General features: G+C 35.5%; 1 protein-coding gene across 2 annotated transcripts in view; it reads left to right on the top strand.

Annotated features, from left to right (window-relative positions):
- Nucleotides 1–740: 740 nt before the first annotated feature.
- Nucleotides 741–14,803, top strand: part of LOC149567436 (uncharacterized) — a 132,240-nt gene continuing 118,177 nt past the window's right edge. Inside the window, exon 1 of one of the 2 annotated variants that reach the window (XM_089820625.1) lies at nt 741–1,099. In XM_089820625.1, the coding sequence (XP_089676751.1) occupies nt 872–1,099 (228 nt within the window). In that variant the 5' untranslated portion in view covers nt 741–871. Of the gene's footprint in view, nt 1,100–1,348; nt 1,719–14,803 lie in introns of those variants that run through there. The other variant, XM_089820626.1, reaches the window with a different exon arrangement.

Consider the following 14,803-nt stretch of genomic DNA (forward strand, 5'->3'; position numbering starts at 1 on the left):
GATCTACACATCTTTTGATGAAACACACTTTTATGTGTCTTAGATGTATTTCTAATATTTATTGACAATGTCTAAAAAGATCACTAATTGTCTAAAATTTGGAATTAGAAGGAATGACTTAAAAAATAAGATTTCAATTACTTCAAAAATACATATTTATTTTTCATTTGCAAATTAAAACTTTTTGATATGATTATGAATAGTTTAACATAAAAATCTTTATGAACAATAAATTAGATGAATTTATGTCATTATGACAATCACAACAAATAATAGTACATATTCAATGTATTACTAATATAATCATAAAATAATAATTAATATCTCTTCAATGTTGCTCTTATATATTTATAGATTATATTTTAATAAATACTTAAAGAGTCTTTACAAGATCTTTTTAAGGAAGGAATCTTGATATAGATGTTTTAGCTACCAAGATCTCATCTTTTATTTATGTGGGAGCCTTGTGTTCAACAAGTAAGACTTAATTTTATTACACTCCTAAAATAAGACTTAATTGATTAAGAATTTCATATCTTATCATATTGAAACCTTTCACTTTAGAAACAAATTTAATTACAACATATTTATTAAGAACCTCATATTCAAACCTTAAAGTGTTCAAATCTCCATAGGTTTATTAAGAACAACTGAACGCAAGGAGAAACTCAAAGATCCATCGATCATCCTTAACAACGAAATATTAATCATCACAAATGAAATACTACTACATGTTCTACCATTACTAAGAAGGACCTCAATTATCAGGTTCTTTTCTGCAATTATTAAATTCTCTACCCTGAATAAGACGAAAATCTACCAAAAGGGAAGTGGCCTTGAATGGAAATGGGGAAAAATTGTCAGACTGTGAATGTGGGGACGGAGGTTTTACGGTCATAATAACGGGCTGACGAGTCTCCCAGAGGCCTGGATAGAGACTAATAAAACCTTTTATGCTCATTCAAGATGGCGGGAAGATTTTTGTCAGCTAAAATGTTCACAGCCGGGAGATTCGCATCGGATTAACGAGCACGCATCTCCAAATTGCTGTTTTGACGCAAGTCGAGGAAAAATTAGAGGCTCCCACTCACAGTATACGGTAACCCGTGAATATGCTATATTGTCCTTTCCTTACTTCTGCTTAACTTTTTGCCTCTTTTGCAATAATAATGCCAATTGGGCAAACCCCAGAGAAAGGAGAAGAGAAGCACTGAAACAGACTACAGTTAATGCTGCCAACGCTTGATTCACGTGATTTGTTATCTATTAATTTCTTTCTTCATTCATGTCGAAGGAAGAGGTACTTCGTCCACTTAGGTTCCTTAGGTGTCACCCAGTAAGGAGCATTTGTAGGGCATAGGGATGTGAGCACTAAGCAGACAGTGATGGCTGAATAGTCACTACATACCTAGTTTGTCTCTATGTAATGCCTTATGAAGCAGGGCTGAGAGTTGAAGGTGCAAAATATGAAATGTAGTTAAGAGCTTCACACAGTTATGATGGTTTCGGTCGAGATAAGGAAGTGGTATAGCTTAGTAACATTAGCACTGTGGGTAGCTGCAGTGGGGGTGTGCCAAGGAGCTCTAGTAATCAACTTTACCCAGACTCCGCACAATCCCACTAATGTGAGGAACGCGTTTTTTAGATTTAGTGTAGCAGATGAGAGGGGTAGGAATCCCTGTGGGGATAAGGATGTTAACTGCACCTTCACATGTCAGGTTAGCGCTTTTCTCCTCCTCCTCGCTTGTGTAAGTTTTCTAATGGAGAACTCAAACTGTAATTTTTTTCCCCATTGGAGAGTGGCTTCTATTAGTTGTTCCTGCTATACTCACTTGAGCTGTCTGTCCCATTGGCTTTATTTCTAGTTCCTGTAAACATAATGAATGGGTTCAGAAGAGTTGGAAAACAGTTGGTAACTGTTTAGAGCTCTACCAGTGAAACTTTTACATCTCCTTCGTTTGGAAGGCTTTCAATCGTTGTAACTGGCAATTGGTTAAATGATCTGACTTTCGCGATTCATCTCATCATTCTTTGTTGAAAAGTTCAAACTTTGGAAGAGTAACTTACCCTCCACCTCACCACTTTAGAAAAAAACGAAAAAACAGGCGAACATAAAAGTTGGTGATAGGCTTATAGCTACAAAGCACAATTTTCTTACAACTATTTTTAAGTAACTTTAGTATTTTCAGCTGCTTGTGTTGGCAATTTTCTACTTGTACAAATGAAAGTGTATCGCACAACTTCTCTGGAAGTAGGCTAGTTAAGCAGGGTCAAAGTTTATCCAGAAACATCTAATTAGATGTAAATTCCTTCAAAGTTTGAAAAACTAGACCTGTTTAGTTATACAGTTAAAGTCACATGAATCTGGCCTGGGAAAGTCGTATTAAACTGATGAGTACGAGGAATCAGATTTATTGAACTAAAATACAGAAAATTATGTAAAATGCGAATACTCTGAAATTCTAAATATATATATCTAATTATTGCAACTGTCAAAAAAGGGTGTAAACAAATAACACATTCATCCGTAAATGCAAAACTCTTATCCATGCATCATAGTGAGAATGCTATAAATTAAGCCTGAAGTAGAACTTGTATGCTCCTGATTGGGAACAATGTGCTCTTGCATTTAGGGGCATTACCAATTTGCTTTCGAGTTGTCCATGTATACTTAAGACATCTCAAGTCTCTACCTCAAAATTCTATACCCGCTGTCCCTTTAACTCATTATGATAGTGTACGGCCTTGGCTGCCCAATAGAATTAGTGTTCTTGCTTGCTTCCAATTGTGTTAAAGACTACGATAAACAAATATTAAATCATTTCTTTTGTGCTTTTGGAGTGAATGTAGTCTAATAGGATCCAGCCATATATATATATCCTTAAGCGGATAATGTCTAGCTCAATACTTGTAAATAATTCTTTTGCAAATCTGCAATAGCAAGTCAACATAAAAGATTGAAACAAAACATATGAAGTTTATTTACTATGTTCCATGAAGTCTAGCTGGGGATGAATTTGGTGATCCTCAAGGACATTTCTTTGCGGACAATAAGGGAATTGTCGCTGGAGGGGATCTCTCTCAATGGGGTTGAGGGGTAGTGCCCTTGATGCATTTCTTCTTATGGTATAGGGTGAAGTTGAGAGGTGGAACCATTGCCACAAAGTCCAATTTAAGGCCTTTCATCATGGCACATGCCATGTTCCAAGTTTATTACGATATTTTCCCCAACACCAAGTTTTAACTTTTTGATATTTCTAGCCAAATTTTCACTTTTTAGATGAAGCTAAAGGTCTAATGACACCAAGGACTATGCATTTTTTATAGCTTTTAAATATTTTGTGTTTAAGGTGTGGTGGGGCCTACTAGACTATTAGGATTAGGGTTTGTGGCACACATTTCAAAAAAAAAAGTTTTTAAAACTATTTTTAATTGATTTTTTCAAATTATTTTAAAATCTTAGATGTGGGGTTTCTAGGACATTCAAGGGGTGTGGTGGAGCTTTGGAGGGTTCTTGTGTACGTTCCAAAGTATGTCCTAGTGTCCCTCAAACATATCCATTCCTAGAAATCTTCTCTCCAAAGTTGACACTTTTCTCAAGGGGTACACATCCCAATGGACTAATTCAATTGTAATAGTGCTAAGATTGTTTATGATGTTATTTATTAAGGCCCAAGTTTGTGGACTTGACTTAATTTAGGAGCCCAAATTTTTGATTTGGAGTCAACAAAAAACTTGACATAGATTCAACCATCAAATTTGTTGTAACTCAAACACTACACGTCATATGATCTTCAAACTTTTAATATTTGAAATTTCATACTTAGTAGTTTCAAACTTTCGAATGTATAATAACATCAAAAGTTGTAAATTTTTACATATGCAAGTATGTCAAAATGAGAAAAACAACCAAACACAATCTATATTTTCCTACATTTCGTTAGGTTCTGGGGATAGGGATGAGTTTTAGGAACAAGATTCGAATTTCCTCAATTCTAATAAAGTGACTTGATTCAGTTACTTAATTTAGTGTCCTAAAATTTAAGTAGATCTTCTTAAGCATTTTTGGGAACAGCAAGGGACAAAAAGGGATGGCAAAGGGGATGACTATATGTGTAATAAAAAAACATTCCATGACAATACTGATAAAGTTGCAAATGTAATTATATTGACATATACATTATTGTATCAACAATTTAAAAGTAGGTAGTAAAACACTACAAATAAAGTTCACATGAGTGATGAGAGTAATATCTAATTTCGTCATAATTCACGTCAAACAATCAATGTGTATATGATATAATTTATACAGAATACACGAAAATGCCCAAATGTTACATTTTTGTTCAATAAACTTCAAAATGACAAAGTCACAAATGTCCAAAATGTAGTAATAGAAAGTATGATGGCTTCCTCTAATCAGCATCTGCCAACATAGCATCAAAATTTTGAGTTTGGGCCACTCCAACTTTGAGCAGGGGAGGCTGGCTTGTCCAATGGAAGTCAAACCAATCCCTCACTTGTCACCACCTCATCAATTTGGATGTTGTCTCTTGGATGAACATCCCATTGTAAGGTTGGGATTTATTTATCCTCTTAAGTGTGGTTGTCTAGGAGTTGTAAAGCATCATGCACGTTTCGATAACTAATTTCTCTGCATGTCTAGAGGTCAGCTTATTCCTCTTGACAGAGTGAATAAAGCTGTACATGGTCAGTTCCTCTTGCAATAGAGGAACTAACAAGTTGTGAAAGGAGGTGAAAATAAAATTACTAATCAGGTCATTGAATTTTTATAATTATCAGATTATGTGAATGTTCAATGCTAATCAAATTAATGAATTATGTTAATGTATTATTTGTGAAAGGAAGCAAACATCAAGCTTCATCAACTTTGGTGCAGCATTCCCATGTCATGTCCACCATACAATAGGATAAATGTAGCTTTATCTACTCTAGTCTCTGGTTTGCGAAATGATGGACGACAAAAGTTATAAAAACCAGCCATTGTGTATGCAGTAGGCTTCCCTCTTCAACTGAATACTTTTTTCCTAGGGCCTTCACAAGCCCTTCTTTCATCTCTGTTTCATTAAAGGAGGTATCCTTCCAGGTCTTGGTGTTGAGCAAAGGTTGCCATATGAAGCGGGATTGTGTTCACGGTGTTACATCATTGTATAACAGTGGGCTTGATTTCTTCCTCATATAATCCCAAATTAGGATCACGATTAGAATTTGTTTGCTTCGTTTTTTCCAAGCACACTATCAAATGTCTCATAAATATCGCCTAGACTTAGAGAGCCTGTATCAGTATATCAAATGAACTCCACAGCTGGTGAAATGAAGGAGCAAATATATCAGCAAGCAAAAATTTGAAAAAAGGCAAGTTAAAACTTAGAAATTTAAAATTAGAATTATTCAAAAAAAAAAATAGCAAGCAACAAGACATTAAATATTAATAAATTCTTCTACCTCACATTGGACCACCAATTATCATCAATATTTTTTTGTTTGATGTTCTCCCTTCTGTAGTGCTTGCCATAGACTATCCATTCCACTTTGAATTAACCATTGTCAATTTTAGAGCCTTGCGCACCTCAAGCATCCTCTCTAACAAAGTAAAATAGCCGGCATAACTTGTCTCTCTAGTCTTATGGAATTCCTTCATTGAGAATGTCTAAAACAGAGTGAGGTGCGGTGGTTACAAATAAACGCCTGAATGTTTGTAGCCTCTACAACCACCTGCTGCACCCAATCTGTCTTCCCTATGTCTTTTTATGCATTGTTGAATGCATGAACACAGGAAGGGGTCCAAAACACCTGGACCATAAAGCCAACTAATTTGCAAACATGTGTTGAATCAGTGACCACCTGCACAATGTTGGCTGCCCTGACCTCCTCTATGGTATCTCTCTAAATATGAAACTGAAATTCTGCATCCTTGCGTTAACCTAAACAATCAATGGCTCTTAGGAAATATGAGCCAATGGAATATGTGATTATGATATTGATAGGTGGCTGATGTCTAATATTGGTCCACCCATCCATGATAACAGAGTAGCCTGTCCTAGTCCAACAGTGTCTCATATCCTCTGTTGCCATACTCACCTTAGAATATTTTTATCAAGGAGTGTAGTGCTTAGTTTATTTTCTCAAGAGGGCAAATAAGGTAACGACTGCCATGTTTCCAAACATTTGTTTGAAGTAGGGAGAACGTGCTACACATAGTATGGGCAAAGAAAAATTTGGCTACAGAGGACTCTACCACATCTCATGCATGCACATAGAACAAACTAGCAACTTTATTTGGCTGTTCACTAGAAGGACCATTAGACTTGCTCTTCTCTCTGTTGGGAAAATGAGTATCACTACTAGTACTAGCAGTAGGACTACCAAAAATAGAGGGTTATACATGATTGTGCGGATCTTCATTGTAATTGCATTGACTGCCCTTTAGAGTGTCCCTTTCATCCATGCGCAATTTATAAGATTCTACTTTCATATTGTCTTTTATTTCCTCACAAACCTTGATCCCATGGCTGGTAAGAATCAATAGATGAGAATAGACTCTTGTTCCCTTTTGTCTTTGTATAGCCATGTTGCCAATTGAATAAGAGGTTTTTTAGGAGTCAAGCGGCCTTTTGCATATTTTTTAAAGCTTTAGAATGTCTTTTCAAATGTAATTTTTTAGGTTGTCCCCCTTCAACCGATTGGCTTTGACTTTGTTCTTCCCTTCCAACATGTTCATTACTTTCACTGTTGCTGCTCATTTTGTTTTGTTTTGGTTATTGCAAATAGAAAAATAAACACAAAATCATACATTTCATCATTAAAAATTAGAAAACGTTGGAAAAAATGAAAGAGAAATGAAAGAACCACTCATCTCTTTCACTTCTAATGCTGGTCACTGTTTGTTGCAAAAGTTCGTTGGAAATTAGGGGACAATAGGTTGTTCCCTGGGAGTCTCTAAAATATTGCCAAAAAAGATGCTTTTTGAGGACACTTGGGAAACATCCCCATGGCATCTCTTGTACTTGAATTGTTCCCTGGATGGGAACAAGGCTTAAAAGTGCAGGGGATGTGTTCCCATGCACTAGTGACATCTTCTTTCCCCTCGTAATGTAACCTAATTTTTCATGTCTCAAACTAGAAGTTTCTACAATATCAGAATATTTACAAATTCTTTTTTAGAAGTGTCTTTGTTTTCCTCTATTGCATCTAATTCTATGACTTTTGTTGCTCCTCTCTCCAATTTTGCACGATCTTCATCTTTAAGGAGACATCATTATCATTTTGGTCATCTGCAGTCCACACCATGAGGATCAATATCAACCAAGTTGATGGATTTGTTGTGAACTACCCTCCACCTTTCTAGTTTAAAGGAGGAGATTGTACCAAACAAATACAAGTCATTGATGTGCTGCTGGGTCAACTTGTTTATCTTCTTTGTATGAATGCTCTTGACTAAGCTCCAATTACCTTCACACTTAGAAGCACTACACAACTGGGACAAATATAGGCTTTTGAAAACTGGGTGTGCAAACACTATAATTTTCTCATCATAAATCTACAAATAACATTTAAAAATATATGAATTAAGTAAAAAATGTAACAATCATGTTTCTAATTTTTCTTGTAGTATTGAACAAATTCTTCTACTTGGGTGTTGTTTTTATCTCCCATCAATTGTTTGAGTTGAAGAAAAGAATCTTCCCTATGCAACCTTGTGGGCTTTGATTATATGGGTGAAATATAGAAAGTGAATTATTATGTATGTGTAATGGATGTTTCTAGAGAGTCAACACTGCCAAATTCATAATAAGATATTAGCAAATTTCACTTTCATAAGTACTTTGTTTCTCTACTCACAATTTGGCACCATCTTCTTGATGCATGTTTATATGGGTGAAATATAGAAAGGTGAATTATTATGTATGTGTAATGGATGTTTCTAGAGAGCCAACACTGCCAAATGCATAATAAGATATAGCAAATTTCACTTTCATAAGTACTTTGTTTCTCAACTCACAATCTGGCACCATCTTGTTGATGCATGTCATAACACTTGCCATGACCTCCACATCAGCTTTAAATTTATAAGGGAAGTAAAATATTCGGTTTAAGTAGTAGACAAAGGCATGTACTGGCTGCTGGAGTTGGTTCGTTTGCATACGATCAATGATGCAACAAATGATCTTATTATTTTTCCTTGTTTCTGCTATAATAATGCAATGTGGCCTTGTTGGCCCTATCCAAGACATCATAAAGAAAACCCATTGGCATGCCTTCTCCATCCACCATACAAAGAACCTTAACCAAAGGTTCTACCACCTAAAATAATGTTTTGTTTTTAAAATTATTACAAAATTAATTCCTATAAAAAACAACAAATATGTCATTTTGTATAAAGTTTGTTTGTATTTGTTACTTACCGTGATTAACTCCTCTTCATTTTCTATTAATTTGTCATCAAATATTGTTCTTGCTATCTTATTCCCCTGAATGTTTCTGGAAAGTGGAGGCTCCTATGACATTCCCTATATGAAATGAGAAATTAATAATAAATAATAAATAATATTAATAAAATTTAAATATAAAGAAATAATCTAATAAGATATAAATTAACTAAATTTTTGTCAAAAGATATGTAATGAAGAGGTGTGACTCACTTGAAATAAGATATTAAAGGGAGGAGAGTTCGTTTGAAAGGAAATATAGAAAAAGGAAGAAGAGGGGAGCAAAGAGTTAAAGAAGGATTAATGGATGAAGAAAGGAATATGAAGAAAATAAAGGAGTCTCTTTTAAAAGACAACAATGATGAAGGGTTGCAACTCTTTTAGAGGGTTGTGATCATGAAAGGTTGTGAATTTTCAAAAGGATTGTAATTATGAAGGGTTGTGACTCTTGCCAAAAGACCAACATGATGAAAACGTGTGGCCTCTCCCTCAAATGGGAAGATATAAAGTGGAAGAAGGATCAAATGGAAGGTAGGAGAAAGGAGTAGAAGAGATCTAGCGTAGATTTAGAGCAAAAGTATGAAGAGGGATCTGAAATAAGAATGGAGAAGGAAAATATAAGATATAAAGATCTAGAAGGAGAGAAGATGTGCAAATATTAAATGGGATGTGTGCAAATCTGATAAATAGTAAAGAGAGATTTGAGAAGTAAGAAGTAGGAAGTGAAAAGGGCAGCAACTGTCAAGCACATGTATGTTTTTACAATCAAAGGGTGAAACCCTTTTTGTAAGAGCATTTATAAAAGAAAGGGCGTGACTCTCTAAATTCAAAAGACATTATGAGGAAGGTCCCATTTCAAGAAGAAATAAAAAGAGGAAATTAATTGGGGAACAATGTACTATTCTCAAAGGCAACAATGTATTAATACCTTGGAAGATAGGTAATGCCTAGGGTGGAATGGGCCATGCTACATCATACAAAGGCATGGGATAAGTCTTGTGGTGGAATGGGTCATGCTACATCATGTAGAGACAAGAATCCCATCGTGTAATGGGCATGAGCTACATCATACAAAGGTAAGATAAGAAGGCTTGCAATGTAATGGGCATGAGTTACATCATACGAAGGCACTATCTGTGAAGGATAGTCCATGTTGAAGAATTATTGTGAGAATCCATAAGACAAATTATATAACACCAATAATTTTGCATATACTGGTTCCTTATGTGGTGATTGCCGGACCTAAACCAGGGCTTACTTTGTGAAAAGGCATTTTAAGTGGTAAAGATATATCTCTAACCATATTACAATTCTTATTTTAGTGGAATTTTTAATTCTAGGGCAAAGATTAATGCAATCTCAAAAAGGGAACATTACATCCAACCAAGCATCAAGCATAGACATTTGCTTGACATAAGGAACTGGGCAATAATGCTTTGTAAAGTGAGGAAGTGGCTAACAAATTGTGTCACTCCTAGTTGTACAAGGTTCTTCTTATTTATTTGTCCTTTCATCCATGAAAGGGCCCAAGTGGTTGTAGATAAATTTGCTAATTAGTTTAACATCTTCAACCGTGCTTCGAAGTTGTACATCTTGATTTAATCTTTGAGCATAAAGTATTAATATGACTTTTCTTTTTTAGTTTGGTTTAGGTCCTTGATTATTAGGTGCTTCCAATTCCACAAAGAGCCAGGCCGTTCTTATAGATTCAAAATTATATCTAGATTCAAGCCCTCTTAAGGAAGATCTAGCAGTCTAAAAGCAAAGAGAAGATAGATTGGAATAGTTGCGAGACATGTTTTTAGGAAGTACATGGATATTGGACCCTTATATTTTGTCTATCGGTTTGGCTTTAGAAGCCATTTTAGTGACTCCTTTTCTAATCCAATCAACCTTCCAGATATATGGAATTTCAATAATATTAACATACATTTTGAAGTTGTATGCCCCCATTTAGCATGAGGTAAATTGTTTAACATTTTGGTATGATTTGTGTTTGTCATATTGTAAAGAACTTGCGTTTGGAAAGTTGCATGTTTAAATGCACCAAACATTTGTAACCTATAGTTTGATGAAAACAATCCTCAACAATCTAGAAATCCTTGCATCCTTTGTCTTTTGGTAGAACATATTAGATGAAGATAATATGCTAGACACAAGATCCTATATACACAAGGATTGCTCCAAAATGAATACAATTTAGATCCTCATGGATTCTTATATAGTCTATTTCAGCTTTAGGGAAGACTTGCAACAACTTTGTTCATTGTTTTATTAGGATTGTACTTTGATTTTAGTTCTAGTCTCAACAAAGTGTTTTAAGGTGGATTTATAAACAACATTTCTTAACAAATTTGGCCTTAGACAAGATATCTTATGCACATCTTCATATCCTAATGAAAGGGATTTTAAAGTAGAAATTGCACTTGCTAGTGTTTCTTGTGTATTTTTGATAGTAGGAATTTCTTCACTTTAATTTCATTTTTTGTGGGTTGGATTGTGTACTGTCCCCTTTTGGGACATTAGAATATTTAAGGACATCTTCATATAATATTAAAATCGACTTTGAGAGCGTGGATTCAAATTATAAAAGGTCAATTTAATATTATAAAGTGGGCCAAAAGTGACAAGGAGAGATAAGACGAAAAGACAGGAAGGGAGTCGAAGAGTCATAGCTTTGGGGATAAAAAGGAGAGAGACTTTTTCATTTGGTATGCTTGATTTATGATTCAGATTTCAATTTCTCTCTTGCGGGAGTTATTCAGAAATGTTTAGCTTTCCGCCAGTGTGAGGACATAGCCCTTCGTGCCGGTAGATAGTGGATGCAAACCCATTGTTCGTGGAGACATCACATCAGGTATCTCGCCTGTGCTTACAAGTTCTTCTCTTAGCATTCCAGTTTGACTATAAAACTGTGTTTAAGATTGGATTTTGAATGCTGGTTATTGTATTGCTGTTATATAATGCAATAACATGTTTTGAGGAATTTTACGAGAGTTTACTGTTTTTATACTGTTGGTTTGTAATGCATTTTCATATGCTTGAATCCTGAATATTATTTTGAGAGAGAACGGGTTAAATATCTATTTGGGATATTTCCTATGGTTTATATTACTGGGTTTTTATAATGTAACTTCATATGTTTATGATCTGAATATTATCCTGAGGAAGAAATTAGGTCAATATCCATTTGGGATAATTCAGTGGTATCAGAATTGGTTTTCCTGCCAGCCTGTGAGAGTGTTACCAAAGATGAATGTATAAAGTTCGTTATTAGAATTATCAATGTGTTTGCACTCAGAATATTGGTAAGAAATAGAGGTTATTTTATTCAGTATCGGGGGCACAAGAAGGTAGAGTGGATAATCTTTGCTTACAGGAGGTTGGTTGAAGTCTAAATAGATGCAACGACAACTATTTTGGTGATATTCATTGTTTATGGAAGGAATACATTAATGCCTGCGATGAGTATCTGGAGTGAACGTGGGTTCAAAAATATGAGTGGGGAATATAGAAAGCAATATTTAATTTTGTGAAATTGGTGGGACTGTAAATCTTTAGACAAGAAAGGACTTGAGCCACAAACTATATGGGAAGGATTATACAAACCTAATTCCAATTATTCGGGATTGAATAGTAATAAATTGGCTAGAGGCAATAGTGTAAGCAGTGATTTGTTCCAAATCTGAAGGGTATTATTGGCGGCATAGCAATTATCAAATGAAAATATTTTGATAGTGTCCTTTCGTTGATTCAGTGCACGCATAGAGATTAAATGGAACATTATTAACCACATAGGAAGAAATTTTTGTACCAGTCATTCAAATTATTCATTTCCTAATTTATGACGGCTCATTGGCGGTAATAATAAAGAGAGCCTACGAGGATAAAGGAGACATTGCGGAAGCTATAGGTTGGAACCAAGTGTATTTCCAGACATGATTAATGTATCACCCCTATGGGCGTCAAATAGTTTTGTGGCGACTTAAGGCACCATTACGTTAAAGGTTATCATGTAAGTTGTGCAGTTTTTTAGTAAACTAACTTCTTCCGTTGGCATGGGTAAAATGGACAGAGGAGCTATCGTGAACTGTATAGACCTTATCAGAGTGGTGAATCCTTGTTTTCAGCTCCAACAACGAACATTCAGGATTGTTTAAGCACTTTGAGTAGACATTCCTTCGTGAGCTTTGCCAGAGAACGTTGCTACCATTCTCGGTGAGAATAACGCCTCCTTGTCAATTTGTGGGGAGTTAAGACCCAGTCAAAGATTGAAATTCCAAACTCCTGCCTTCACATATTACTTTGACTTGAGGGAATTCATTCTGGAGTCTCAACAGACAGGTAATTTTAGGAATGGCTGGGCGAGAATAAGTTGCCAAAATTTCTTGGCAACACCTTCTTATCATGGTAACGTCAGTTTCCTTTCTTAAATTTAGATGTAGTGGTCCAGCTTAGATGTAGTTGGAGATGTCGTGGTTATGAGACTAATGTTACATAATCACATAAAACAAAACCGTCAGGTAGCCTTACTAATTATAACGTTCGCAGTGCAGTTTAAAAAAAAAAAAAAATTGTCATTGGCTATTTTGGCAACGGGAAAATTAATAAGCCATCACATGTCTCAAAATTTATGACATAACAGATTCGCGTTTGAGGGGGTCATTTGTGAGTGTGTCATTTTGCCTGTGGGAGTAGCTGTTCAAGCATATTGCGCGCATTAAGTTGACTAATATTGTGCAGAGATCATTTTGACTCCAGCATCTTCATTTAGGCAGTATCATATTTGTTGTCGAGGCTATAAGTCTCCGGTGGGATTGAAGATAGGTATCTTCTAATGCAATTGAATATAGGAGGCGAAACATTTATCACACCTAGCCAGTGATACTTGCAATGGCTGGAGCGTTAGTTACAGATGCTTTTGGTATCTACGTTGCTTCATGGAACTTGTTTGTGCCTGCCTTTTGAGGCATCAGTTACTTTGATTTTGGGAATCTCTGCGATATCATCGTCTCTCTGCACTTTTGAAGGTTACCAACAACTTTAATCATTTCGGCAAACTCGTACTGCAGAAGTTTCTTGATGTGTAGTGGTAGCTTAGTTGGCAACATCCTGTGTTATCTGTAGAATAGGTTACATCATTCGAATTTCTCAGAGTATCCATTTCTTGCAGTAATATGGCATGGGGTAATTTAAAATAAGAAGGAAACATAAAGAGGATTATTGATGGAAAATAATCTATGAAGTGTAAGCCAAAAAGAAGAGAACGAAGGTTGTAATCAAAGTTCTGAGAAGGGATTTGCCGAGCTTTGTAGTTACCGTGGTGTTGTACAGACCAGTGGGATGCAGCCCCTTCTAGTTGGCAATATCGACATCATCTTTAGATGGTCTTGGGACTATATAAGCAGTGAATGTTAATATTGATACCAAATAACAACAGTTGTAGACTAAGCAATTAGTGGAACTGGAGTAACAAAACTATATTGATTGATTAAATAGCAGGCGATTGTTAGGAGTTTGGGAATAGAGTTTTGAAGAGACATCTCACAAAATAGTAGTTCCAACAACGTGGGGTAGAGACGGTAAAGTGTCTGGTAGTCTCAATGCAGTTGCAGGAGGGAGTTATAATTGTCGAGTCTCACATACTCAATGAAAGCACAATTTAGATTCTGAGGTTGCATTCTGACAAGATGGAAAGGGGAAGTTATATATTAGTATCAGAGTACTAATCTATGCGAAATTCCATGATGATACCGACTAAGCCTGTACATGCTAGGATTAGCAAAATTCTAGTACAAATTGTTGGATGGTAAGAGTTTGGGGTTGACTGAATATTAACTCTTTGAGAAGTTCTACAAAGGTGAAAATTGGGCAAAGCAATTAGCTTGGCGCAGAGATCATATCAGATTGTATGTAAACTATTTTACAAATTCTTTGAGTTTAAGCAGGCATAATAGAACAGTGCAGAACTTGTTGGTGGAAGTAGGTGTAATCTTCAGTGCATCCAAATTCAGTTTGAAGGAAGCAAATTAAGCCAATGGAAAATCTGAAACACAAGGTGTTTTCAAAAGATTTTAATGACACTTTTAATAGTGAACGACTAAGAAACTTGCACAAGGAAAAACAATTAGGTAGGCTACACGTACTTGGGTGGCAATTAGAACAAATGGAATCTTCAAATGATATTCTATCCAAATTGGAAGAGATAGAAACTCATTTGACCAATGTAGAGTAGGCAGATTGTAGACTCTTAAATTGGGCTTTACAACCTTCAATGGTGACCTTGGTCCAACCCAAGTTCATGGAGCATTCAGATAAATGGGTTAACTGTGTGGTTGTTTCTTGTCTCAATG

Source organism: Cupressus sempervirens, chromosome 3, assembly GCF_028749045.1.
Source record: "Cupressus sempervirens isolate cs-2001-9-10 chromosome 3, ASM2874904v1, whole genome shotgun sequence".
NCBI lineage: Eukaryota > Viridiplantae > Streptophyta > Pinopsida > Cupressales > Cupressaceae > Cupressus > Cupressus sempervirens.